This window comes from Neofelis nebulosa, chromosome 11 (assembly GCF_028018385.1).
Source record: "Neofelis nebulosa isolate mNeoNeb1 chromosome 11, mNeoNeb1.pri, whole genome shotgun sequence".
NCBI lineage: Eukaryota > Metazoa > Chordata > Mammalia > Carnivora > Felidae > Neofelis > Neofelis nebulosa.
Genome location: NC_080792.1, coordinates 85,527,838 through 85,540,858, shown reverse-complemented (window position 1 = coordinate 85,540,858; position 13,021 = coordinate 85,527,838). Strand labels below are relative to the sequence as shown.

Genomic DNA, 13,021 nt, shown 5'->3' with positions numbered 1-13,021 from the left:
AGATCTGGTCACTGTGAAACAGAGGCTTCCTCCAGCAGCTATGTGCAGTAACATGAGATGTTCTTGAATTAATGGACAGGGTAAAACGTCTTCCTAGTTTCTGCTTCAGGTGACTGTTACCTGCCCTACGTATAGAATGGAAAATTGAGCCCTCTGTCCTGCCTTTAGTCCGCTTCATAGGAGGCTACCTCTTCTCAGGGGACCAGGGGGCATGAAGAAAGGGTTCTTGTGTCACTTCAGAGGAATTAGTTTTCGTCCCTTTCAAGAAGAGCTGCCGGAAACTCCTAGAATAGACAGACACTGGGCTAAATCACTCTGCCCCTCTCCTCACCCCGCCCCCACGTCTGCACCTGCTTCCCGAATATGCTTTTTAGTCCCAGATGGAGAGGATAATGGACATATTCTCTCCACAGGTGGTTCTGACAACCTGCTCTCTCAGGTCCCTCCCACCCTCCCACCATTGCACAGGAGAAAACCCAGACTCTGAATTCCTTTTGATTCCTGGGCTTTAGTTTAAAAACTGAAGCATTAGCTCTCACATTGTAGGATTTGTCTGCCAAAGTCTGTGTCAGAGTTTGGAAAACTAGGAGGAGGGCCGCAGTAGTCTGCTGATAATTCAAAGTCAGCTGAAATGTTTTCAGAGTTATGATTTAATTTTTTGTTCTCTGTTGAGTCTCTTGAGCAGCCAACAGTCACAGAATTGATTGGCCAGCAACAGCACTGAGTACCATTAATATTAAAAGTGCTTATTTGGGGATAATAAAAATTGTATCAAGTCTGTCAAAGAGGTATTTGGATCTACAGAATACTGAAGAGAAAGCTGAATTCGGAATAATAATAAAAGACCGTGTAAGCCATTGCCAGGCAAAAAAAGTTGCACCGTCTGTTAATACTTCTGGTCAACTTCCTTCTGCCATGTCCGCCCCCCCCCCCCCCCCGCCTTTCAATTAATCATTGACTTTGGGGATGCCTGCAGCTGCTTTCTTATCCACAGTTTTATAACTGAATTTCTTTGTCTTCCTAGCATGAAAGCTAAATTTCTCTGGCTGATGTCTCTTGGTTTTTCAGTCGGTATCTTGGTGGTTGTGGAAAGTCCACTCCCAGAAAAAACCAAAACGCAAAAACATCCTCTGCCCAGGACACATCACCAAATACATACAGACTCATCTCTCATTGAGCTACATACCTTCCTCTTTGGCAACAAGAATGATTTACTTGGTGCCATATTTTTCGGTTTGTCTGCTCTGAAGCCAGCAGCTATTACGGGCTTGGCGTTCCCAGGCACCCAGTTAAGCGAAGGTGACGTGTGTAGTAGGTATCAGATGGATCTGGATATAGAAAAAGCAGCTGGTTCAAAACCGCATCGCTGTCTTTCGGTGCTGGAGCTGTTCACACTTGGGTTAGATAAGGCACGGAGTCCTCCTACGAGGGTACGGAAGCAAATCAGACAGTGTGGCTCTTTGGGCAGCCCATCCATTTCTAGAGTGATTGCTTGGCTCCCCTGTGGAGTGACAGGCAGATCCCTAGAATCCAGAATTTAGCGGTGGCTAGGCAGAACCCTCAAACTGGCTAGGCCCCCACTCTGCGTCTTTGGTTCCTTAGAGATAAATAAACAATCCTTGACCCTCTTTTCACATGCATCTTAGATCAGACGACTCTGCAAAGGCTGACTTCTCTTCCCCCTTTCTCCCCGGCTTTCCAAGCACCTGCTTTTTCTTATTCGAACTTATTTTTCCCTTTCTTTGAAACTGTAACAGATGCCAGACAGGGCATTTTCTTTAGCTTGGTTATTAAGCAGGACTCGAACATTTATTTTCCGCTGGTTTGGGCTTTTCATTTCAGAGTTCACAGAGATTAACTCTTTTTTCTGATCCCTTCCAGAGTAAATGTGTCAAATACTGGCCTGACGAGTGTGCTCTAAAAGAATATGGGGTCATGCGTGTTAGGAACGTCAAAGAAAGTGCCGCTCATGACTATACGTTAAGAGAACTTAAACTTTCGAAGGTTGGACAAGTAAGTATATTGTCGTATTTTAGAGACTTTGGTAGCTGGTTATGGTGTGCACCAATCCAGGGTCCTGGGGTTACCCACGTTTGCATGTATCCATGCTCTCGTTCGCTCACGGGTCGGGTGCTTTCTGTGTACCAGATGCGTACTGGTACAGTGGCAACAAGACAGGTGCAGTTCCTGCCCTCAGAGCCTAAGGAGACGGAAGGTTAAAAAATAAACAACCAACTAAGCTTTCCGATTGTGCTCAGTCTACAAGGGCTCCAGGACGTTTCGGTAGAAGTGACTGGGTACCAGGGATGGAGTAATCGGGGAGATTTTGCTGTATCAGAGTAACCTCTCTGAGGCTGTGTCACTTGAGCCGAAGGTGGGGGAGCCAGGCACCTAGAGCGTCTGGAGAGGAGTGTTCCAGGTGTGGGAGCAGCAAGTGTAAAGCCCCTGAGGCCTGTTTAGTGATCAGATTCCATGGCATCAGATCTTAACCGCACGTAGTTTAAGTTTGTTGCTGAAGTGACTAACTTTACAAAACGGTGTTGGATTTGGATTCATTTTAATTTCATGATGAGAGGGGACTTACTTTCTCAAGGCCTTTTGGGGACACAGAGGCGAATGAAGCCTTTGTCCTCAAGGAATTAAAATCGCGTAGCCGTGAGAAGCCACAGAAACAGATAGCCGCACTGCAGAGCGGACGCGGGCTGTAACAAATCCGAAGTGCATGGAATTGCAGAGGCTGAGCGTCCTTCCAGCCGGGGCGTCAGGGAGACTGTCTCAGAAGAGGCGGGGCTCTTCTGAGTGGGGTTTCCACCGGAGAAGACGATGGAGAGAGGGCTCCCAGAGGGAGGTGTCCCCGTGAGCCCTGGCACTGCAGTGCAGATGGAAGGGGAAAGGGATTTACGGGGAGTGAAGGCAAGTGAGGGATGGAGGGGATAGACTGGAGAGAGGCTGGGACCGAGTTGGGAAGTCTTAACCCTCATGTTAAGAAATGCGAACTCCATGCGGTGGTTAGCCCGGAGCCCATGACGGTGATCGCGCCAAGCGAACGCACACACAGAGCCGCGTGCCAGGAAGGTGTCTGACAGCCTCGGGTGGGGAGGCCAGGCCGGGTGGCCTGAGTGGCCAGCACGCCTGTTAGGAGGCCGCTGCGGTGGTCCGGGTCTGACGGCCTCCCCTCTAGGTCAGATCCCAGGGACTCTGGCAGTTGGTCTTTCTTGTTTTGCCTCTTATTCCCGCCTTTGGAAATGAATAGCATGTAATATGCCAGGACAAACGTGGAAGGGGAGTGACGGACATGACGGATGCCTTGAGGTGGCGCCTGCGGGACGTGGGGCACAGTTGGGCAGTTGGAGGAGGAGGAGGAGGAAGAACCAATCGCAGCGGGCGGTGGTGCTGTGACGAGGCCAGAAACGCTGGCAGAAGGCGTGCAGGATGGCAGGGCTTGAATCGTCCAGGTGAAAGGTGGCACGGTGGACAGAAGGGGACCTCCTGGAGGTAATTGAGTAGAAGGGGTTTGGCGCCAGTGTGGACAAGGGTCGAGGCCGGCGCTAAGGATGACCGCCAGTTTTCTAGCGAGAGCGTGGGGTTGGTGGCAGTGGATTTGAGGGGGGAGGGAGGGTCAGTAGCCCTCTGGACACGCAAATTGTGAGATGCCTTTGGACGTCAAAGCGAAGACAGCAGGGAGGCAGGAACGGAGGTTGGGCGAGGAGAGAGGTGGGACCCAGAGCATCGTGGTGGATGGAGGGTTCGTCCTTCTGTGACAGCAGAACGGGAAGAGGAGAAGGTGGCCACAGATGCAGGTAAAGGAGCTGAAACGGATTTTCTCTCTGTTCTCTATGAGGCCAGGCCCTCAACTGGGAATCAGAGACGAACTATGTGGGAAGGTGGAAAAAGTATTGAGTGGTAATGTAGTAATAGCAGAGAAGAGGGGAATCCAGCACGATTTCGGGCAGTGCTGAGCGCCCTGTTGAGGTGGCGAACGTGAACACTTAGTGACACCAATCTCTGTTCCTTAGGTACAAAACAGTGAAGGTGGGTGGTTGGTTTTGCCCAGGCTTGGGGCTTTTCCCGGGGATGGAGTGGATGGAGTGAGGGTGGAGGGAGGGGAGGGATGCAGCGGAGGGGGTTGTCAGCATAGTATGTGGCGCCCAAGCCCAACAAGGGGGCAGGGGGAGGCGGGTGGAGAGTAGACGAGGGCCCGGCAGTCTGCTGAGTTCCATGAGGTGGTCAGGGGACCAAAGCGAACCGGAAGCCCGGCCAGTTGCTAGAACTTCTGATGTCAGTGGGGGTGTGGTTCTGCTGATGGTGGGGTGGGGGGAGGTTTACTCTGCTGCAGAGATGGAGAGAGAAGCTGGAAAAGCACAGCAGAAGCAACAGAAATGAAAGAGATTTAGGGGACGCTAGCCAGAGATTCCACGTAGGTGTGTTCAGTTTTAGAGCTAACCGCCCATCTTTCTGTTATCAGGCGTTTCTGAGTAGCAGGTGAATTTTTCTTCAGTTTTAGTAATAAACCATCCGTATTCTTGTTAACAGAGATTTTTGAACAACAGGTATGGGAAAGTTTGGCATTTGGGTTTGTGTTTTATACCCGTGGATTCAGGTGCTGACACGGGACAGACTATTTCTCCAGAATTGTTGGTCACGTGTTACCTGCTTTTTATATAACACATTACATTTTTTCTTTTTTTTTTTCTTTTTTTTTTTTTTTTTAAATTTTTTTTTTCAACGTTTTTTATTTATTTTTGGGACAGAGAGAGACAGAGCATGAACGGGGGAGGGGCAGAGAGAGAGGGAGACACAGAATCGGAAACAGGCTCCAGGCTCCGAGCCATCAGCCCAGAGCCTGACGCGGGGCTCGAACTCACGGACCGCGAGATCGTGACCTGGCTGAAGTCGGACGCTTAACCGACTGCGCCACCCAGGCGCCCCTACATTTTTTCTTTAAAGTGCTATGACACGATCTCATTTCAACTCCTAACTGTCTGGCGGAGATCTCTTGGGACAGAGGTTTACCAAGGAGGAGGAGCATGGATGTGCAGGGCAGCTGGGTCTCATTCCCTGATTGTTCTGTGAGCCATGTGGCCCCTGAGCCTTAGCCAACTGGTAGCATTAAGAAAAATTTTTATCGTGGCATCGGTAAATTAAATGCACGTACTTCAAGAAAAGCTCTTAGTTCTGGTTCCTATTCCTTGGATGTCTTGAAAGTCACTGGTGGTGGACCCTGGCTTAGTTACTCTCTCCTTTAAAATCTCCTTTAAAATGTCAGTAGCTTGGGTTGCCCTCAGATTCGTAGTGCAAACATGTAGCAGTGAGCACGTAGCAGTGAACAGAGCTGCTACAGTGGCCTCATCCGGGTAGATCCGGAACGCGGTACTTTTGGTCTTCTGTACTCTTTTTTTTTTTTTTAATGTTTATTTGTTTTGAGAGAGGGGGAGAGGAAGAGCGAGAACCTCAAGCAGGCTCTGGTGCAGAGCCCGACGCGGGGCTTGGGCTCCTGCATCGTAAGATCACGACCTGAGCTGAAATCAAGAGTCGGATGCTTAACCAACTGAGCCACCCAGGCAGCCGGTCGTCTGTAGTCTTGACCTTTATTAACGGCCCCTCTCCTTAGACGAGCATCAGTGGCTGAGTCTTTTGCTGCTGCCAAGTAGTGGCTGTGTGTTTATCGGTCTTGTTTAATCCTCATGGTAGTTATTGTGAGAGGGCTGATTATTCCCATTTGCAAGTGAAGAAATTGACGCTTAGAGATGTCTGGAGACCACAGTGATAATGAATGCTGGGATTTGGGCCTAAAACCCAGCCTTCTGATTGCAAAGCCTGTCTTTTTACCTACTTTGCACTACACAGAAACTTAAAATACTGTGATACTGTAATAAAAGTGGATGTTTTAGGGGAGGGAAGGAGGGCTGGGTATAAAAAGAGAAAGAGGCAAATGTGTCTTGAGGGGATAGCTGTTTTCTCATCTGCTGGGAAGAGAGCCCCAGGACCCAGGGGCCTCAGTTGCCTCTGGAGTTGAGCTACGCGTGGATGAGGAGGGAAGGAGGCATTGCCTGCCGCTGAGGATTCAGAGAGGTGATGCAGGTTGTAGCTTCCTGAGGAATGCGTTGCTATACTGGACATTTTGGTTTATGTCAGAAGCAGAGACTTGCCTCCAGGGTTGCTCAGCCAGATCCAAAAGGAGGAATGATCTGGGAAACTTGCAAAGATGACCTTTAAATGGAGCAGTTGGCTCACATCGGCTCTGGGAAAGATCAGAACGGGGCGATTCCTCAACCCCTTGATTTATTTAATTCTTTTCTGGTTTTTCTTGGCTCTACTCCAGGGGAATACAGAGAGAACCGTGTGGCAATACCACTTTCGGACCTGGCCGGACCACGGAGTGCCCAGTGACCCCGGGGGCGTGCTGGACTTCCTGGAGGAGGTCCACCATAAGCAAGAGAGCATTATGGACGCGGGGCCTGTGGTAGTTCACTGCAGGTGACTGTCCCCTGCCACCTCTCCAGGCTGCAGCCTGGCCTGTCTCTTAATGCCCAGGGCTTGTTTTTACCTACCCACCCGCAGCTCTTTACCTGTGAGAAAAATTTAATCTCTGTTCGAGGCATGCATAAACTGCACTGAGGGACACTTTGCCCCGAGAGTGTATTTCTCCTAGGTCCTGTGGGACTGCCAGGTATTGGTGGTAGCAGGGCAGAGGGGGGAGCATCATCCTTATTCTCAGAGAGCCCTTATGTAGTCTCGTAATGTTTGCTTGTTTTTCCATTTTATTTATTTCTATTTATTAAAAATATTTTTTAATGTTTATTTTGAGAGAGAGAGAGAGGGAGTATGCACAGGGGAGAGGGAGAGACAGAGAGAGAGAGAGAGAGAGAGAGAGAGAGAGAGAGAATCCCAAGCAGGCTCTGTGCTGACAGCCATGGCATGGGGCTCGAACCCACAAACCATGAGATCATGACCTGAGCCAAAATCAAGAATCGGATGCCCAACCGACTGAGCCAGCCAGGTGCCCCCAGTTTCCTTTTTTAATATAGTGACTTAGGATTCATCACTTTAATTATGGCTGTATTCTCTTCTGCCACAGAAATAAGGTGCATGTTTTCCCGATAATATACTTGTTTACTTTCAAGGTTTTGGACCATTCCCCACACAGGCCTCCGAAGGCCACGCCCATGGCCTCTTGCCACAGTTTACAGCCTCTAGTGCCCACATCTGGGCTTCATGGTTTTGCTGGGGCAAGTTTAGTTTCCCAGATCTCATCCATGTGTTGGACAAGTAGCTGCATGTGAAACTTAATTCCCTTGTTAAAAAGCTGTTGGGGCGCCTGGGCGGCTCAGTCGGTTAAGCGTCCAACTTCGGCTCAGGTCATGATCTCATGGTTTGTGAGTTCGAGCCAAGCGTCGGGCTGTCTGTTGACAGCTCAGAGCCTGGAGCCTGCTTCAGATTCTGTGTCTCTGTGTCTCTTTTTGCCCCCTTCCCTGCTCACGCTCTGTCTGTCTCTCTCTCTCTCTCAAAAACAAAGAAACAGTAGGGGCGCCTGGGTGGCGCAGTCGGTTAAGTGTCCGACTTCAGCCAGGTCACGATCTCGCAGTCCGTGGGTTCGAGCCCCGCGTCAGGCTCTGGGCTGATGGCTCAGAGCCTGGAGCCTGTTTCCGATTCTGTGTCTCCCTCTCTCTCTGCCCCTCCCCCGTTCATGCTCTGTCTCTCTCTCTCCCAAAAATAAAATAAAAAACGTTGGAAAAAAAAAATTTTTTTAAAAAAAATAAATTAAAAAAAAACAAAAAAAAAAAACCAAAGAAACAGTAAAAAATTAAAACACAAAAAGCTACTGTTTATTGAGCACTTGCTGTGTGCCGGCCTCTGTGCTTTGTGTTTTCCATACATTACTAATGTTTGATGCACATAACAAGCCTGTAAGGCATATACTATCATCCCCATTTCACAGATGAGGAAACTGAGGGTCCAGAGTGTATGGGACTTGCCTCGGCACGTTGTACAGGAGAAGCCGGGCTCCAAGTATAGGTTGGACTAATTCCCAAGCTCTCTTAGCTAATCTATTCTCAAATACAAATAGACAATCTTATAAATACTCCCAAGAGCAGACATCGTTTCTGTTAACATTACTAGCTTGGTTTTGAGTCTGAAACCCCCATGAATGACTCCATTGTCATCGCTTTGTCCTTCTACCCACAGTGCTGGAATTGGCCGGACAGGGACGTTCATTGTGATTGATATCCTTATTGACATCATCAGAGAGAAAGGTAGGTCATCTGGAGGGCAAGAAGCTATAGTTCCTGTTTTTAGTTTATGGAAGGAAAATGCTGGTGAAAATAGCCTGGGGGGAATCCGAATGTTAAAACATTTTCACAAAATCTAGGCTGAGGACTTTGACTTCCAGTGTGTTTGCGAGGGAACAAAAGTGATTCTGTTTGACTCTCGACATAAAACGGAGCCTTGGAGCCGTGGGTCCCAGTGCTGTGGTCTTTTGCTGAATATGCAGCGGTGGTCTTTGCCCACGCCCCTCGTCCTGGCGGATGTTGTGGGGTGGTGCCGTTTGGAAAGTTGGGGGGGTTCCTGACCTCCAACACCTTCTCAGCTAATCTTCTGGGATCATTTGTATCGCCCGGAAGGCCAGTGTAGCCCTCGGAAACACGTCCAGTTGGAACATTTGCTTTATCTCTGCGTCTGCCAGAAGTTGTGCATCTTCATCCGGGCCCTGCAGTTTGTCCCGGTGCTTCATGGTGTTTGCTTTGCAGGTGTCGACTGCGACATCGATGTTCCCAAGACCATTCAGATGGTGCGGTCTCAGAGGTCAGGGATGGTCCAGACGGAAGCTCAGTACCGCTTCATCTATATGGCCGTTCAGCATTACATTGAAACACTACAGCGCAGGATTGAAGAAGAGCAGGTATGCGACCCAGAGGGCCTGGCGGGCAGATTTCCGTCTTCTTCCTCTGGGCAGCTCTCCTACGCTCTCCTTTTGAGCGGGATGGGCCCCTGAGAGCCGACTGTCACTGTTTGGGAATGGGAACCTTGTTCCCAGCCAGGAAGGGCCTCTCTCAAACCATTCCCTACTTCACAACTCTGACTTCTCAGGACAGGGTACCGTGGGGATAGACGCCCTGCCATCGTCCTGGCCTGGCTGACTGGGCAGCGGCCACGTGGAAAGGTTAGGACTTTCCCAGGCAAATCCCGGGATTTTCACATGGCGGGTTTGGAACCGAAGGCCTCGAAGTCTCCAGCCTGTTCCAGTTTTGATCCGGGCCGTCTTTACCCTGATCCCATCTTTTAAACGAAATGCTTCACTCTTCATTGCACACAGCAGTTTGAACCATCAATTTGGTTGAGTTGGAAACAGTGAGATTTCAATTTTAATAAGCCATGCATAATGAAGAAGAATGTGAAGCTATTCATAACAGACACAAAGCTGAGTTAATTAGAAATCCGCTGAGAGGAGGGAAATGAGACTGCTCTTTTGGGGATCTGTGCTTCTCCCCTCCCCTCACCAGCCCCGCTGCTCCGCCGCAGACAGGCCTGCTTTACCCTGTTCATTGCCTTCCAGAGAACTCGGCTTCGCAAAATGGCACCTGCCAGTGAATCGAAAGACTTGTAGCCGCGTTATCAGAGCCTGGTTAGCCAAGTAAGATACCTCTTTGTTAGCCTAGGATGTTCTCAGCTCACGTGAAGACACTAGATTGTTTCATTGTACAAAAAACATCTTCAGAAACAGCGTAGGTATCGAAATGCAAGGTCAAGTAATCAACAGGTAACTGGTTTCGACCTTTAGTGTGTTAAATCTGACTTGGTGTTATGAAATATTTAGATGGTTACTATAGGCTGTTTTCTCTTTGTCTTCCAGTTATCCTTAACCTGGGCCAGGAATAGTTAAAGCATAAAGTTGCTCACAGAGAAGAATCTCGTACTAAATACAAAGAGAATGTAGCACAGTTGGTACAAATTGGAGAATAGTCAGGAATGTCTTGAAGCACATAATGTAATCTTGTGTGGAAAAGCTGGGGAAGGAGCTCTCTTCATTTCATTCAGAAGGTTTGGTATTTATCCTTGTTCTGGAGACTTCCGGGACTTCCTCTCCCAGCCTCTATAGCACTTCAGATCTTCTTACCACATCCAGTCTCTCTGACCCTGAATCTCGAGTTGCAATTTGGATTTAGGAGCCTCTTTAAAAATACTTTTATTGCTGCCCTTTTTTGGGGGGTCAGGAGGCAGTAGACAAAAATGTTCCGTAATAATTGAAGTATTATAGAATCTAGAAACCGAATGTCCCTGATGATCCCACCCCAAGAGTGCTTGCATGCATGCATTCATTCGGCCTGTATTTTTTTGGGACTGACAGGTGCCAGCACTGTCCTCAGCATGTTAACTGCTATTTGGTCTAAGAGGCTTCAGAGTCTAAAAAATGTGTTGACTTAGATTATTCATTATTACTTATTTTTTTTTACTTTAAATTTTTTATGTGTATTTATTTTGAGAGACAGTGCACATGCAAGTGGGGGAGGGGCAGGGAGAGTGGAGAGAGAGAATCCTAAGCAGCCTCCAGGCTCCGCACTGTCAGCACAGAGCCTGCCTCTGGGCTCAGTCTCACGAATGAGATCATGACCTGAGCCGAAATCAAGAGTCGGCCGCTTAACTGACTGAGCCACTTAGGTGTCTTAGAGTATTCATTTTTAGATACTTTTTAAAAAATTTTTAAAAAATACTTATTGTTTTTTGAGAGAGAGAGAGAGAGAGAACGCAAGGTGGGGAGGGGCAGAGAAAGAGGGAGACAGACTCTAAGCAGGTTCCAGGCTCTGAGCTGTCAGGCTGATAAATTTTTTTAAATTTATTTTTTAGAGAGTGAGAGTGGGGGAGGGACAGATAGAGAGGGGGCCAGAGGATCCAAAGAAGGCTCTGCGCTGAGAGCAGTGAGCTTGATATGGGGCTTGAACTCACGAACTGTGAGATCGTGACCTGATCCAAAGTTGAACTCTAAACCAACTGAGCCACGTGGGTGCGCCCAGATGATTCATTAAAAAAATTTTTTTTTAATGGTCATTTTTGAGACAGATACAGAGCATGAGCAGGGAAGGGGCAGAAAGTGAGGAGACACAGAATCCTAAGCAGTTTCAAACTCATGAACTGCGAGATCTCGACCCGAGCTGAAGTCGGCCACCTAACCGACTGAGCCACCTGGGCGCCCCTAAAAATAAGATCCTATAACGTGGTTTTCTGCATTGTACTGTTTGATTCTGTGCTCGAACTTACTACCTGATTTCGTGGTAAAGTAAGAAGTACCTTCGTCTAGTAGAAAGCTTAAGTGGTAGATGTAAACAGGAAAGCCATCTGAGTTTTAAATTGAGCAGAAGGATGAAACTCATTCGGGATCATTGATTATTCTTCTGAATGCCATCATTTTCAAAATTCTGAAGAGTTAAGGACCTTTGGGAATGAAGGAATTTGCTGACAAGGGTAAGTGAAGAAAGACCGTAGGTCAGGGACCGGCGGGCTGGGGAAGGAAGCAGGAAGTAGCGACAGCATTAGGAGGAGGAGAAGCGAAAAACAGGTGGTCGTCCAGGGGAAGGTGCGAGCGAGGCACGTCTTCAGATCGGCTCCTGTGTCCCTTTCACGCGTCCCTATCCTTTTGTGTTCGAGCACTTGCTCACTTTCTGGCATGCGAGATGCTCCGGGCTCATCTTCTGTTTCCCCTCTCCTAGCCTTTGAATTGGCCATTTTTCTGTGGAGCCCCAGTTCTGTTTATTAAAGACAGGTATTTAAAATTGAAGGTTTGGGGGGGGCACCTGGCTGGCTCAGTTGGTAGAGCATGCGACTCTCGATCTCAAGGGTTGTGAGTTAGAGCTTATTTGTTTTTGTTTTTGTTTTTTTTTCAACGTTTTTCATTTATTTTTGGGACAGAGAGAGACAGAGCATGAACGGGGGAGGGGCAGAGAGAGAGGGAGACGCAGAGTCGGAAACAGGCTCCAGGCTCCGAGCCATCAGCCCAGAGCCCGACGCGGGGCTCGAACTCACGGACCGCGAGATCGTGACCTGGCTGAAGTCGGACGCTTAACCGACTGTGCCACCCAGGCGCCCCAGAGCTTATTTGAAAATAAAATTTTGGCTCAGTCAGTTGGGCTCAGTCGGTTGGGCGTCTCACTTCAGCCCAGGTCATGATCTCACAGTTTGTGGGTTCGAGCCCCACATCGGGCTCTGTGCTGACAGCTCAGAGCCTGGAGCCTGCTTCGGATTCTGTGTCTCTCTCTCTCTCTGCCCCTCCCCTGCTCACACTCTGTCTTTCAAAAATGAATAAACGTTAAAAAAAAAGAGAATTTATTTAAAAATAAAATTTTTAATAAAAACAAAAATAAAAAGAAGGTTTGGGTGTTGGATATGCTTATTGCTACTGGGTATTACTGCTTCTGGGCCCTCTCAGTAGACAGTGCTAGGAAATAACATCTGTACGCTAATGCACATATGCATAAATATCAATAATTGTCGCTGTATCTATGTGTATATATATATATATATATATAAGCTAAACCTCAGTGCATGTTGACGTCTCCGGCTGTCATTCAGTACCCCAAGGCTCAGACTAGCCTTCCCCTTGCTAATTTGTAACTTCTCTAACTGGGGGAAACCTGGTTCCCATGATCTACAATTTATTTGCTCATTTGCTCACCCCTAGTATACATGCGAAATAGTTTCAGAGCTGCTTGCCTGTAACCCCATGAGAATCAAATTTACCATGTGGGCAACTCTTGTTTGAAGGAAAGAATTCCACATCCCGCATCGAGCATCCTTTAACTGCAGCGTAGAGACTCTGGGTGGCGTTCTCTGAGTGCATCATACTGCAGGACAGAAGATACCTTTAAGAGTTCTGTAATCAGGGGTGCCTGGGCGGTTTAGTCGGTTAAGGGTCCAACTCTTGATTTCAGCTCACGGTTGTGAGATTGAGCCCCACATCTGGCTCTGCGCGGAGTGTGGATCCTGCTTGGGACTCTCTCTCCCTGTCTCTCTCTCTCTGTCTCTGTCC

General features: G+C 48.3%; 1 protein-coding gene across 2 annotated transcripts in view; it reads left to right on the top strand.

The window, feature by feature from the left end:
* PTPN11 (protein tyrosine phosphatase non-receptor type 11) overlaps positions 1 to 13,021 on the top strand; it is an 80,850-nt gene that overhangs the window by 54,880 nt on the left and 12,949 nt on the right. Inside the window, exons 10-13 of one of the 2 annotated variants that reach the window (XM_058691228.1) lie at positions 1,882 to 2,013; positions 6,323 to 6,477; positions 8,188 to 8,255; positions 8,751 to 8,902. In XM_058691228.1, the coding sequence (XP_058547211.1) occupies positions 1,882 to 2,013; positions 6,323 to 6,477; positions 8,188 to 8,255; positions 8,751 to 8,902 (507 nt within the window). Of the gene's footprint in view, positions 1 to 1,881; positions 2,015 to 6,311; positions 6,478 to 8,187; positions 8,256 to 8,750; positions 8,903 to 13,021 lie in introns of both variants that reach the window. The other variant, XM_058691227.1, reaches the window with a different exon arrangement.